Consider the following 13,655-nt stretch of genomic DNA (forward strand, 5'->3'; position numbering starts at 1 on the left):
AATTTTTTTCCTAAAGAAATTTTTTTTTAACATTTTGTCAAAATTTTATTTCTATAGAAAATTTTGTCAAAACTTTATTTCTATACACAATTTTGTCAAAATTTTATTTCTGTAGAAAATTAGGTCACCATTGTATTTTTACTTCTATACCAAATTTTGTCAAAACTTTATTTCTATACAAAATTTTGTCAAAATTTTATTTCTGTAGAAAATTTGGTCACAATTGTATTTTTATTTCAATACCAAACTTTGTCAAAATTTTTTATTTCATTTTCAAAGAGTCAAAGTTTTGTTTCTACAGAAGATTTTGTAAAAATGTTGTCAAAATTTTATTCCTAAAGAAACTTTCTATAGAACATTTTGTCAGAAATACATTTATATAGAAAATTTTGACAAAATTTTATTTCTATACAAAATTCTGTCAAAATTTTATTTTTGTAGAAAATTTTGTCAAAATTTTATTGTTTATAGAAAATTTTTTTCAGAAATTTATTGCTATAGAAAATTTTGGCAAAATTTTATTTCCATAGAAAATGTTGTTAAAATTTTTATAAAATATTTTGTAAAAATTGTATTTTTATAGAAAATTTTGTCAAACTTTTATTTCTACAGAAAATTTTCTCGAAATTTTATTCCAAGAGAAATTTTTGTCAAATTTACATTTCTATAGAACATTTTGTTGACATTTCATTTCTATAGAATATTTTGTCAAATTTTTATTTCTATACAAAATTTTATTTCTGTAGAAAATTTTGTTAAACTTGTATTTCCATAGAGAATTTTGTCAAACATTTATTTCTATAGAATTTTTTGTCAAAATTTTATTTTTATAGAGAATTTTGTCAAAATTTTATTCCTAAAGAAAATTTTGTCTAAATTTTATTCCTCAAGAAAATTTTGTCAAAATTTTATTTCTATAGAAAATTTTGTCAAATTTTATTTCTATAGAAAATTTTGTCAAAATTTTATTTCTATAGAAAATTTGTTCAAATTTTTATTTCTATAGAAAATTTGTTCACATTTTTATTTCTATAGAAAATTTTGTCAAAATTATATTTCTATAGAGAATTTTGTCAAAATTTTATTTCTATACAAAATTCTGTCAAAATTTTATTTCTGTAGAAAATTTTGTCAAAATTTTATTTCCATCGAAAAATTTGTTAAAATTGTATTGTTTATAGAAGTTTTTTTTTCAGAAATTTATTTCTATAGAAAATTTTGTCTAAATTTTATTTCTATAGAAAATGTTGTCAAAATTTTATTTCTATAGAAAATTTTATCAAAATTTTATTTCTATAGAAAATTTTGTCAAAATTTTATTTCTATAGACAATTTTGTCAACATTTTATTTCTATAGAAAATTTTGTAAAAATTTTATTTCTATAGAAAATTTTGTCAAAATTTTATTTCTATAGAAAATTTGTTCAAATTTTTATTTCTATAGAAAATTTTGTCAAAATTTTATTTCTATAGAAAATTTTGTCAAAATTTTATTTCTATACAAAATTCTGTCAAAATTTTATTTCCATAGAAAATTTTGGCAAAATTTTGTTTCCATAGAAAATTTTGTCAAAATTTTTATAAAATATTTTGTCAAAATTGTATTTTTATAGAAAATTTTGTCAAACTTTTATTTCTATACAAAATTTTATTTCTGTAGAAAATGTTGTCAAAATTGTATTTCCATAGAGAATTTTGTCTAAATTTTATTTCTATAGAATGTTTTGTCAAAATTTTATTTCTATAGAAAATATTGTCTAAATTTTATTTCTAAAGAAAATTTTGTCAAAATTTTATTCCTAAAGAAAATTTTGTCAAAATTTTATTCCTAAAGAAAATTTTGTCAAAATTTTATTTCTATAGAAAATTTTGTCTAAATTTTATTTCTATAGAAAATTTTGTCTAAATTTTATTTCTACCAACTGTGGCAACCGTGATCATAGCTTACGTAAGTCATAGCAAAACAAATAAAACTGGAGAAGAAGAATGGTGGAATTATTTGCTATTTGTAATGGGTTATCGATTACTCATAGCATGCGGATAGACTGAAAAGTAATGACATACCACTAATAATGAATATCCATTAGTTTTGATTACATTTGAAATTTTCATATTTTACTCAAACTCACTTTTATACATGATAACAAGGATAAATTACCAAAGTTTAATTAGCGCCATCTGTAGGCTCTGTATAAAAGCTAATAAATTAATTTAACTTATCACGTATAAAAAAATAGAGTATAAAATAGTTGTTGTTTTATTTTTTGTTAATTTATCCAACTGAGACATGCTTACCATTTACTTCTCCAAGGTCATTGTAACATATTCCACCATATTAAACATTACGAGAAAAACATCATGTGTTTATGAATGAATGGACGGCTCCCCAATAAAGATCTCGCAATGGTGTAGCCATGTCATGTGGCAATAGAATACGAAAAAGGCCAAATACCATATAATTGTAAAATTGAAACAAAAGCTAAGAATTTTATCAGTACGAGTCATTTTACAGGCCCTTGATAACAGCTCTATCACCAGGGAGGGGGTGAGGGTGCGTGTTGTGGATGTGAGCATTCAGTAATAAAAGGAATGGGGTTTTGATTACCCACAAAACTGTTGAATTATCGTGAATGAGGTGTCTCGGTGAATTTAGAAATAACAAGTATACACGATCGAAAGTTCGGCCAGACCGAAACTTATGTATATACGCTATATAGAACATTTTCGCAAAATTGCTATGAAAAATTTTGTCAAAATTTCATTTCTATGAAAAATTTTGTAAAAAATTTATTTCTATAGAATCTGTCATACTTATGCTCTTCCATTTCATTTACTGAATAGTTTTAACCATTTTTTTGCGCACGTCATAGGTAACGAAGTAATTATATAATGCCTAAATATATCCATATATCATTTAAATCTGTTCATTTGATTTTCATGTTCATTTTTTTCGTTTCGAAGACTATGAATTGTTGTTAGTGGTTCTTTTTATTGATATTGAATTTAAAGTTATTTTTTTGTGAAATAATGATATTTGTCATATTTTCTATTTGTTCTCTTCTGATAAGGATTGCAATATCTCTTACTTTCGATTAGAAAAGCAAAATAACCATTGATAGTGAATGTAAGTCGCTGGCATGAAATACACCCCATTTCTATGGTTTCGACATTTACTCTTTGTCATAGAATTTTGTTTAATTTGTTTGGAGCTTAAACTAAACTAAACTAAAATTTTTTCTATCAATTATATATTGACCTTGAAAAATATAAAGATAAAATATAATATGTTGTGAAAGTTTTATTGCTATAGACAATTTCGTTAAAATGTTATTTCTGTAGAAAATTTTGTCAAAATTTTATTTCTATAGAAAATTTTGTAAAAAATTGTTTTCTATTAAAAATTTTGCCAACATTTTATTTCTATAGAAAATTTTGTCAAAATTTTATTTCTAATAGAACATTTTGTTAAAATTGTATTTTTTAATAGAAAATATTGTCAAAATTTTAGTTTTTAATAGAAAATTTTGTCAAACTTTTATCTCTATAGAAAATCTTGTCAAAATTTTATTGCCGTTGAAAATTTTCTCAAAAATTTATTTCTAATAGAAAATTTTATTTTTTCGTCGTTTGTTTTTTGTTGTTGTTGTTGTTTGTACTTCAATCACATTTGTTGTTTTTGATTTCAGCTTAAAGTGTGGTTCACTTTGGGTTTAGCGAACTGCCTGAATTTATTCTGATAATTGGTTGATAGTTTTGCTGCAAATAGAGGATGCTGATGAGGAATGTGGTAATTCCAAAACGTGCGTCCATCCAACCATCTCGCAGTCTATAGGGCTTTGCCCAAATAAATTTGACAAACATTCTTTTTCCTCTGTTGGTTAAGCTACACTTGTAGTTTAGTCAATGCATGGTTTTAAGCTGAAATCAAAAATTTTATTTTTTAATAAATATTATGTCAAAATTTTAGTTTTTACTACAAAATGTTGTCAATATTTTATCTCAATAGAAAATTTTGTCAAAATTTTATTTCTATAGAAAATTTTGATAAAATTTTATTTCTATAGAACATTTTGTTAAAATATTATTCCTATAGATACTTTTGTCAAAATTTTATTTCTATAGGAAATTTTGTCAAAATGTTATTTCTATAGAAAATTTTTTTCAAAGTTTTATGTTTTTTATTTAATTTCTATAGAAAAACTTTTATTTCTATAGAACATTTTGTCAAAATTTTATTTCTTTAGGAAATTTTGTCAAAATTTTATTTCTATAGAAAATTTAGTTAAAATTTTATTTCTATAGAAAATTTTGTTAAAATTTTATTTCTATACAAAATTTTCTCAAACTTTTATCTCTATAAAGGGTGATACGGTCAAAATTTGTTCAATATAAACTTGACATATTTCTTTCAATTTTGCATTTAAAAAACCTGAACACCCCTCATTTTGAAGGTGTGTGTGTGTGTAGAATGTTGCTCCTATTTTGATTTTGGAATTCACTCTTCAGTTGTCAAAATGCCGTCCAAGCAAGAAGAGCAGCGTATCAAAATTTTGCTCGCGCATCGCGAAAATTCGAGCTACTCGCACGCAAAGCTGGCAAAATCGCTAAAAGTTGCCAAATCAACCGTTACAAATGTAATTAAAGTGTTTGGGGAACGTTTGTCGACAGCCAGGAAGTCTGGATCGGGGGGAAATCGAAAACCGGAAGCCTCTGAGACGACAAAGAGAGTTGCCGGTAGTTTCAAGCGAAACCCTAACCTCTCTCTCCGAGATGCCGCAAATAAGCTGGGTGCATCGAGCCAAAAAACGAGCCGAACTATCGACTTACAAGAAGGTAGTGACTCCAAATCGCGATGATAAACAAAATACGACGGCCAAAGCGCGATCCCGGAGGCTGTACTCGACGATCCTGACGAAGTTTGACTGCGTGGTAATGGACGACGAAACCTACGTCAATGCCGACTACAAGCAGGTTCCGGGACAGGAGTTTTAAACGCAAAAGGAAGGGGAAAGGTAGCAGATATTTTCAAGTACATAAAACTGTCAAAGTTTGCAAAGAAATATCTGGTTTGGCAAGCCATCTGTACCTGTGGCTTGAAAAGCAGCATTTTCATAGCTTCCGGGACAGTCAACCAAGAAATTTATGTGAAAGAGTGTTTGAATAAACGTCTGCTGCCTTTCCTGAAGAAACACGGTTGTTCCGTACTGTTTTGGCCGGATTTGGCATCTTGCCATTACGGTAAAAAGGCCATGGAGTGGTACGTCGCCAACAACGTGCAGGTGGTTCCCAAGGACAAGAACCTTCCCAACACGCCAGAGCTCCGCCCAATTGAGAAATACTGGGCTATTTTCAAGCGGAACCTAAAGAAGACCAAAAAAACTGCTAAGGACGAGCAGCAGTTCAAGCCAAACTGGCTTTCTGCGGCGAAGAAGGTGGACAAGGTGGCTGTACAAAATCTGATGGCAGGTGTTAAGCGTGAGGCCCGGCAATTCGGATTTGGAAAAGCGAAAGCCTAACTGAATATTTTTCCTGAATTTTATACTAATTGAACTTGAACAAGTATATACGGCCGTAAGTTCGGCCAGGCCGAAGCTTATGTACCCTCCATCATGGATTGCGTAGAAACTTCATCTAAACACTGCCATCCACAATCGAATTACTTAAGTTGCGGTAACGCTTGCCGATGGCAAGGTATCTTAAAACCTCCTAACACCATCTTCTAAATTGTATGTAAGTCCATACGTGGTACATATTAAATCAAAAAAGATCGATCCAATACGTATATAATTCAGTTTGACAAAGTAGGCATAAAATTTTGACAACATTTTCTACAGAAATAAAATTTTAACAAAATTTTCTATAGGAATAAAGTTTTCACAAAATTTTCTATAGAAATAAAATTGTGACAATGATGAAAATTTTATTATGAACCGAATAAAATTTTAACAAAATTTTCTCTAGAAATAAAATTTTGACAAAATTTTCTATAGAAATAAAATTTTGGTAGATTATTTTTGGCTCTAGTGGCAACCATGATTATGAACCGATATGGACCAATTTTTGTGTGATTGGACCAATTTTGGTATGGTTGTTAGCCACCATATACTAACACCACGTGCCTAATTTGGATCGGATGAATTTTGCTCCTCCAAGAGGTTCGGGAGGTCAAATCTGGAGAATGTTTTATATGGGGGCTATATATAATTATGGACCGATATGGACCAATTCTGGCACGGTTGTTAAAGATCATATACTAACACCATGTTCCAAATTACAACCGGATTGGATGAAATTTGCTTCTCTTGGAGACTTCGCAAGCCAAATCTGGGGATCGGTTTATATGGGGGCTATATATAATTATGTACCGATGTGGACCAATTTTGCATGGTTGTTAGAGACCATATTCCAATATCATGTACCAAATTTCAGGCGGATCGGATGAAATTTGCTTCTCTTTGAGGCTCCGCAAGCCAAATCTGGGGATCGGTTTATATGGGGGCTATATATAATTATGGACCGATGTGGACCAATTTATGCATGATTGTTTGAGACCATATACCAACACCATGTACCAAATTTCAGCCGGATCGGATGAAATTTTCTTCTCTTTGAGGCTCCGCAAGCCAAATCTGGGGATCGGTTTATATGGGGGCTATATATAATTATCGACCGATGTAAACCAATTTTTGCATGGTTGTTAGAGACCATATACCAACACCATGTACCAAATTTCAGCCGGATCGGATGAAATTTGCTTCTCTTTTAGGCTCCACAAGCCAAATCTGAGGGTCCCTTTATATGGGGGCTATACGTAAAAGTGGACCGATATGGCCCATTTTCAATACCATCCGACCTACATCGATAACAACTACTTGTGCCAAGTTTCAAGTCGATAGCTTGTTTCGTTCGGAAGTTATCGTGATTTCAACGGACGGACGGACGGACGGACGGACGGACATGCTTAGATCGACTCAGAATTTCACCACGACCCAGAGTATATATACTTTATGGGGTCTTAGAGCAATATTTCGATGTGTTACAAACGGAATGACAAAGTTAATATACCCCCATCCTATGATTTTTTAAATAAACGATTTCACCGATTTACACGCGTTTTCCCTTGACCAAATTTTGACAGTATCACCCTTTCAAGTATATATATTCTTGATCAGGAAGAAATTCTAAGACGAATGTCCGCCGTCTGTCCGCCTGTCCGTCTATCTGTCTGTTGTAATCACGCTACAGTCTTCAATAATGAAGCAATCGTGCTGAAATTTTGCACAAACTCGTCTTTTGTCTGCAGACAGGTCGAGTTCGAAGATGGGCTATATCGGTCCAGGTTTTGATATAGTCCCCATATAAACCGACCTCCTGATTTGGGGTCTTGGGCTTATAGAAATCGTAGTTTTTATCCAATTTGCCTGAAATTTTAAATCTAGAGGTATTTTAGGACTATAAAGAGGTGTGCCGAAAATGTTGAGTATCGGTCCATATTTTGGTATAGCCCCCATATAGACCGATTTCCCGATTTTACTTTTTGGGCTTCTAGAATCCGAAGTTTTTATGCTATTTGCCTGAAATTGGAAATCTAGAGGTATTTTCGGGTCATAAAGAGGTGTGCCGAAAACGGTGAGTATCGGTCCATATGAAAATTGCTTGAAACTCAATGTAAAATTTCCAGATTTTTCTTCTGCAGATTTAAGATTTCAAATCAAGACGTTATTTTATAATTTTCTTGCACACTTACAAGAGATGTTAATGATTCCTCTAAAACTCAAACAAATATGGTTCTTATAAATCCAGAATCTGATATAGTCCTCATAGGTGAAATCTTTAAATTTATCTTCGGGAAGTGTCCTCAAACCCTCAAGCCCCCCTGAAATTTCAAAGGAAACCCTAATATTTGGTTCATGGTGGTGGGTATTTAAGATTCGGCCCGGCCGAACTTAGTGCTGTATATACTTGTGTTTGTTTTGTTTTCTCTTTAAATGATCAAATTTCTAACTCCATCTCCTCAACGTTGCTAATTTTCCTTTTGTTTTTCTTCTCCTACAGATATCCATGATAAATTCAATAATAATAATAGTAACACTCAGCCACCATATGCCCCCTATGTGACTTACAAAAGAGCTGAGGCAACATGAATAATTCCCGAGAAGCTAAAGCTGCTGCCAAAGCTCAAAAGAAACAACAAAAATCTATGAAAAAACAGCAGCACCAGCAACAAAAAACAACCAAAGAGCCTGCCGAAGTAACAAAAAATCAAAGAAATTCCCAAACAAATACAGGGAAATTGGGGAAAAATGGCAACACTGTAACGGTTCCCGTCAATCATAATAACAATAATATTGTAGTGGAAAATAATAACAACAACAACAACAACCACAGTAACAATGGATCGACAAACATTAGCCAAAAGCTACGTGAATACCATGAACAACAACAATTGCAAAAACAAATGCTCAATAGCAACAACAACAAAGCTCCATTTATGGGAGGCCTTGAAAATGGTCCACCGAAATTTGAAAGATCTGGCAGTTTTTCTCTGAAGGGTAAACTCTCCAAGCTCATTAATTCCATAACCAGTAGCAAAGAGAATTTGACGAAAACCGAGGAAGATGGTGGTGGAGATTTACCCTTCAAGTTTACCCGTAGTCGATCATTAATTTTACCCAGGCGTACAAATCGCCGTAGTCTAATCGAACCACAATTGGAACAATTGTCAGAGGAAGCGGATCCTTCATCACCGGCTTCACCTCGCAAGAATTCGGTGGAGACTGTTGAGGTAACTCCTGCCCGATCTTTTATGTCTACCCCAGAAGGGGGTAATGTAACGGAAGCGACAGCCACCTCTACACCCTTGGATGGTGGATCTCTAAATAAGTTTCGTAAAACTTCTACACCTGTGCTAATGGCCGATCCAAATTTTGATCCCATAGCGAATTTTAAGAAACGTCGTTCCAATACCTTTATGTCCTCGTTCAAGAGTACCTTTGCCGGTCTCACTGGGAGTGAGAAGAAAAAGGAGAAACTCAATGACAAGTGGAGAGCCTCTCTGCAGTCCCTGCAAGCCATTGACAATATGGTCAGCTATGAGAATATGTCCTTCATTGACTATGACAAATTCAATGGCTATGAGAAACAATTGGAGCGTAAACTCTCGCAGATAAGTCTAATGGATCCCTCCTTACTCAATAGTTCGCTGATGTCGGGCGATGTTTCACATATTCCCTCGGATAATTCTTCGTATATACTGCCTTCGCATTCGCCCGGTACACCTTCTAATGTTTCGGCTCCCTCACCCTTTGTGACACCTCAAACGGTAGTGCGACGTCGTAAAACTTCTTCATCGCTACATGGTTCCGCTCGCAAACTCGCCGATCGTCGTAGTGCATCGCGCACCAGTTTCACCTTGGATTCGGACTATGAGCATAATTTGGATAAACCCCGCAATGTGTATCGTGAAAGTTTGGATTCGCGTAAATTGGAACTGCTCAATGATATGTCACGAAATTCGTATATTTTGGACAGTGATTTAGTGGACATTTTAGATTTAGCCTCTGTGTCGAAGCATAGACCGCCATATCGTAGAGGTTGTAGTCATTTAAGTACGGGACGTGATGCTGTCGATGGTGTTGTAAGAGGACGAGCAGAAGGCGGTGGAGTTCATGTACAGGTAAGTGAGAACAGATAACTCAATTAGGGATGAGTGGACCCCGCACGACTTAGAACTTTTCTTACTAGTCTCTGAAGCGATTTTTTAGCAATGTTATTTGTATATATTTCTTATGTTATTAAGAAATATATACAAATTGTCATTGTAATTTAAAATTTCCGTTTTGCGAAAATTGATATCCGTCGATTTTTTTTCTGTATTTTGTATTGCTCAAAATAGATAATCTCCTTTGTATGGCAGCATGTAAATAAATTCCTAAAAATCACTCCTCACATCATCATGATCATCGTAATCCAGTGGCCAAAGTGTGCCTCAACACACCCCATCAATTGATTTATCCATCCATCTATGGCAGTGACTTGGCGAGACTTATTTGATTTGCGATGTGATCAAGATGGCAATGATATTGATGTTGTCAATTAAATTTCTGTTTTTACTTTATCGTTTGAAAACAAAAACGCTTTTTATTTTGCTTTTGTTGTTTCGTCGTCGATATTCTTTTGCGTTCTCGTCTTAATTGATGATGTGTGGCAACAACTCACACATCTACTCATTAAAGTGTTTTCGATTATCGACGATGCTACATTTGCTCGCATCGGTAATGGTTGAGAGGCTATGTTGATGACGCTGATTCACGGGCAACACTTGTAAATGAAATTTTCAATCATTGAACGATTAAACGAGAGTGGTTCACAAATGGAATAAAATTTTGACATAATTTTCTATAGAAATCAAATTTTCAGAAAATTTTCGATAGAAATAAAATATTGACAAAATTTTATATAGAAATAAAATTTTGACAAAATTTTATATAGAAATAAAATTGTGACAACATTTTCTCCAGGAATAAAATTTTGGCAAAATTTTCTCCAGGAATAAAATTTTGGCAAAATTTTCTATAGAAATAAAATTTTGACAAAATTTTCTATAGGACAAAAATTTTGACAAAATTTTCTATAGAACTAAAATTTTGGAAAAAAATCTATAGAAATTTATTTTTGACAAAATGTTCCATAAAACTAAAATTTTGACAAAATTTTCTATAGAAATAAAACTTTGACAATATTTTCTATAGAAATAGAATTTTGAGAAAATGTTCTATAAAAATAAAATTTTGAGAAAATTTTCTATAGAAATAAAACTTTGACAACATTTTCTATAGAAATAAAATTTTGACAAAATTTTCTATAGAAATAAAATTTTGACAAAATTTTCTATAGAAATAAAATTGCGACAACTTTTTCTCCAGGAATAAAAATTTGACAAAATGTTCTATAGGACAAAAATTTTGGAAAAAAATCTATAGAAATAAAATTTTGACAAAATGTTCTATAGAAATACAATCCTTACAAAATTTTCTATAAAAATAAAATTTTAGGAATAATTCTATTGAAATATAATATTGGCAAAATTTTCTATATAGAAATAAAATTTTGGCAAAATTTTCTATAGCAATTTATTTTTGACAAAATTTTCTATAAAACAGAGGAAAGAGATATGTTTGTACGAATTTATTTCGGCATAAGCCGGCTATCATGTAAAACCTTTTTTCGGAAGGTTCAAGTGTGGTTCATTGTTGGGATTAATGAACTGCCTGAATTTATTCTGATAATTGGTTGATAGTTTTGCTGCAAGTAGAGGATGCTGATGAGGAATGTGGTAATTCCGAAACGTGCGTCCATCCAACCATCTTGCAGTCTATAGGGCTTTGCCCAAATAAATTTGACAAACATTATTTTCCTCTGTTGGTTAAGCTACACTTGTAGTTTAGTTAATGCATGGTTTTAAACTGAAATCAAAAACAACAGTATTTTCTATAAAACTAAATTTTTGACAAGATTTTCTATAGAAATAAAACTTTGACAACATTTTCTATGGAAATAAAATTTTGAGAAAATTTTATATAAAAAAAATTTTTTTGAGAAAATTTTCTACAGAAATAAAAAATTATCAATCGAAATATAATTTTGACAAAATTTTATATAGAGATATATAATTTTGATAAAATTTTCTATATAGAAATTCTATGGAAATAATATTTTGACAAAATTTTATATATACATAAAATTTTTGCAAAATTTTCTATAAAAATAAAACTTTGACAACATTTTCTATAGAAATACAATTTTGACAAAATTTTCTATAGAAATAAAATTTTCAGAAAATTTTCTATAGAAATAAAATGTGGACAAAATTTTCTATATAAATAAAATTTTGAGAAAGTTTTCTATAAAAATAAAATTTTAGAAGAAAATTATATAGAGTTATAATTTTGACAAAACCTTTTGTATAGAAAAAAGTTTTTGACAAAATTTTCTATAGAAATAAAATTTTGATAAATTTTTCTATAGAAATAAAACTTATAGAAATCAAATTGTGACAAAATTTTTTATAGAATAAAATCTGTACAAAATTTTCTATAGAAATAAAAATTTAACAAAATTTTCTATAGAAATAAAATTTTGACAAAATTTTCTATAGAAATACAAGTTATAAAAAATAAAAAATTGAAAGCAACTTTTTATATAAATAACATTTTTAGAAAATTTTAGAAAAAAAAAAATTTTCAATAGAAATATTAAAGTTCAGACAAATTTTTCTATAGAAATAAAATGTTGACACAATTTTCTATGAAAATAAAATTTTGACAAAATTTTCTATAGAAAAAAATTTTGACAAAATTTTTTTTAGAAATAAAATTTTGATAAAGTTTTCTATAAAAATAAAATTAAAAAAATCTATAGAAATATAATTTTGACAAAACTTTTTATATGGAAAAAAATTTTGACAAAATTTTTTATAGGGATATAATTTTGACAAATTTGTCTATAGGAATAATATTTTGATAAAATTTTTTATAGAAATAAAATTTTGACAAAATTTTCTATAGAAATAAAATTGTGACAAAGTTTTCTATAGAAATAAAAATTTGACAAAATTTGCTATAAAGATAAAATTTTGACAAAATTTTCTGTAGAAATAAAATTTTGACAAAATTTTCTATATAAATAAAATTTAGACAAAGTTTTCCATAGAAATAAAATTTCGCAAAAATGTTCTATAGAAATAAATTTTTTACAAAATTTTGACAAAATTTGCTATAGAACAAAAAATTTTTGACAAAATTTTCTATAGAAATAAAATTTTGACAAAATTTTCTAAAGAAATAAAATTGTGACAAAATTTTCTATAGAAATAAAATTTTGACAAAATTTTCTATATAAATAAAATTTTGACAAAATTTTCTATAGAAATAAAATTTTGACAAAATTGAAATAAAATTTTGACAAAATTTTCTATAGGGATATAGTTGTGACAAAGTTGTCTATAGGAATAAAATTTTGATAAAATTTTCTACAGAAATAAAATTTTGACAAAATTTCTTATACAACAAAATTTTCTATAGAAATAAAATTTTAGCAAAATTTTCTATAGAAATGAAATTTTGACAAAATTTTTTATAGAAATAAAATTTTTACAAAATTTGCTATAGAAAAAAATTTTTGACAAAGTTTGCTATAGAACAAAAATTTTTGACAAAATTTTATATAGAAATAAAATGTTGACAAAATTTTCTAAAGAAATAAAGTTGTGACAAAATTTTCTGTAGAAATAAAATTTTGAAAAATTTTTCTATATAAATAAAATTTAGACAAAGTTTTCCATAGAAATAAAATTTCGCAAAATTGTTCCATCGAAATAAAATTTCGCAAAATTGTTCCATCGAAATAAAATTTTTACAAAATTTGCTATAGAAAAAAAATTTTCACAAAATTTGCTATAGAAAAAAAATTTTGACAAAATTTTCTATAGAACTAAAATTTTTATACAAAAATCAAAATATTTTGAGTACATCGTACAGTCGGCTCCGTCCAACTTTAGCTCTTTCTTAGTTTGATAAAATTTTCTAAAGAAATAAAATTTTGACAAAATTTCTTATACAACAAAATTTTTGATAGAAAAATTTTTGATAGAAATA

General features: G+C 29.3%; 1 protein-coding gene across 6 annotated transcripts in view; it reads left to right on the forward strand.

Annotated features, from left to right (window-relative positions):
• Positions 1 to 13,655, forward strand: part of LOC142235152 (uncharacterized) — a 454,428-nt gene that overhangs the window by 31,867 nt on the left and 408,906 nt on the right. For all 6 annotated transcript variants that reach the window (XM_075306408.1, XM_075306405.1, XM_075306406.1 and 3 more), the window contains one exon: positions 8,056 to 9,676. In XM_075306408.1, the coding sequence (XP_075162523.1) occupies positions 8,141 to 9,676 (1,536 nt within the window). In that variant the 5' untranslated portion in view covers positions 8,056 to 8,140. The remainder of the gene's footprint in view (positions 1 to 8,055; positions 9,677 to 13,655) is intronic.

This window comes from Haematobia irritans, chromosome 4, assembly GCF_050003625.1.
Source record: "Haematobia irritans isolate KBUSLIRL chromosome 4, ASM5000362v1, whole genome shotgun sequence".
NCBI lineage: Eukaryota > Metazoa > Arthropoda > Insecta > Diptera > Muscidae > Haematobia > Haematobia irritans.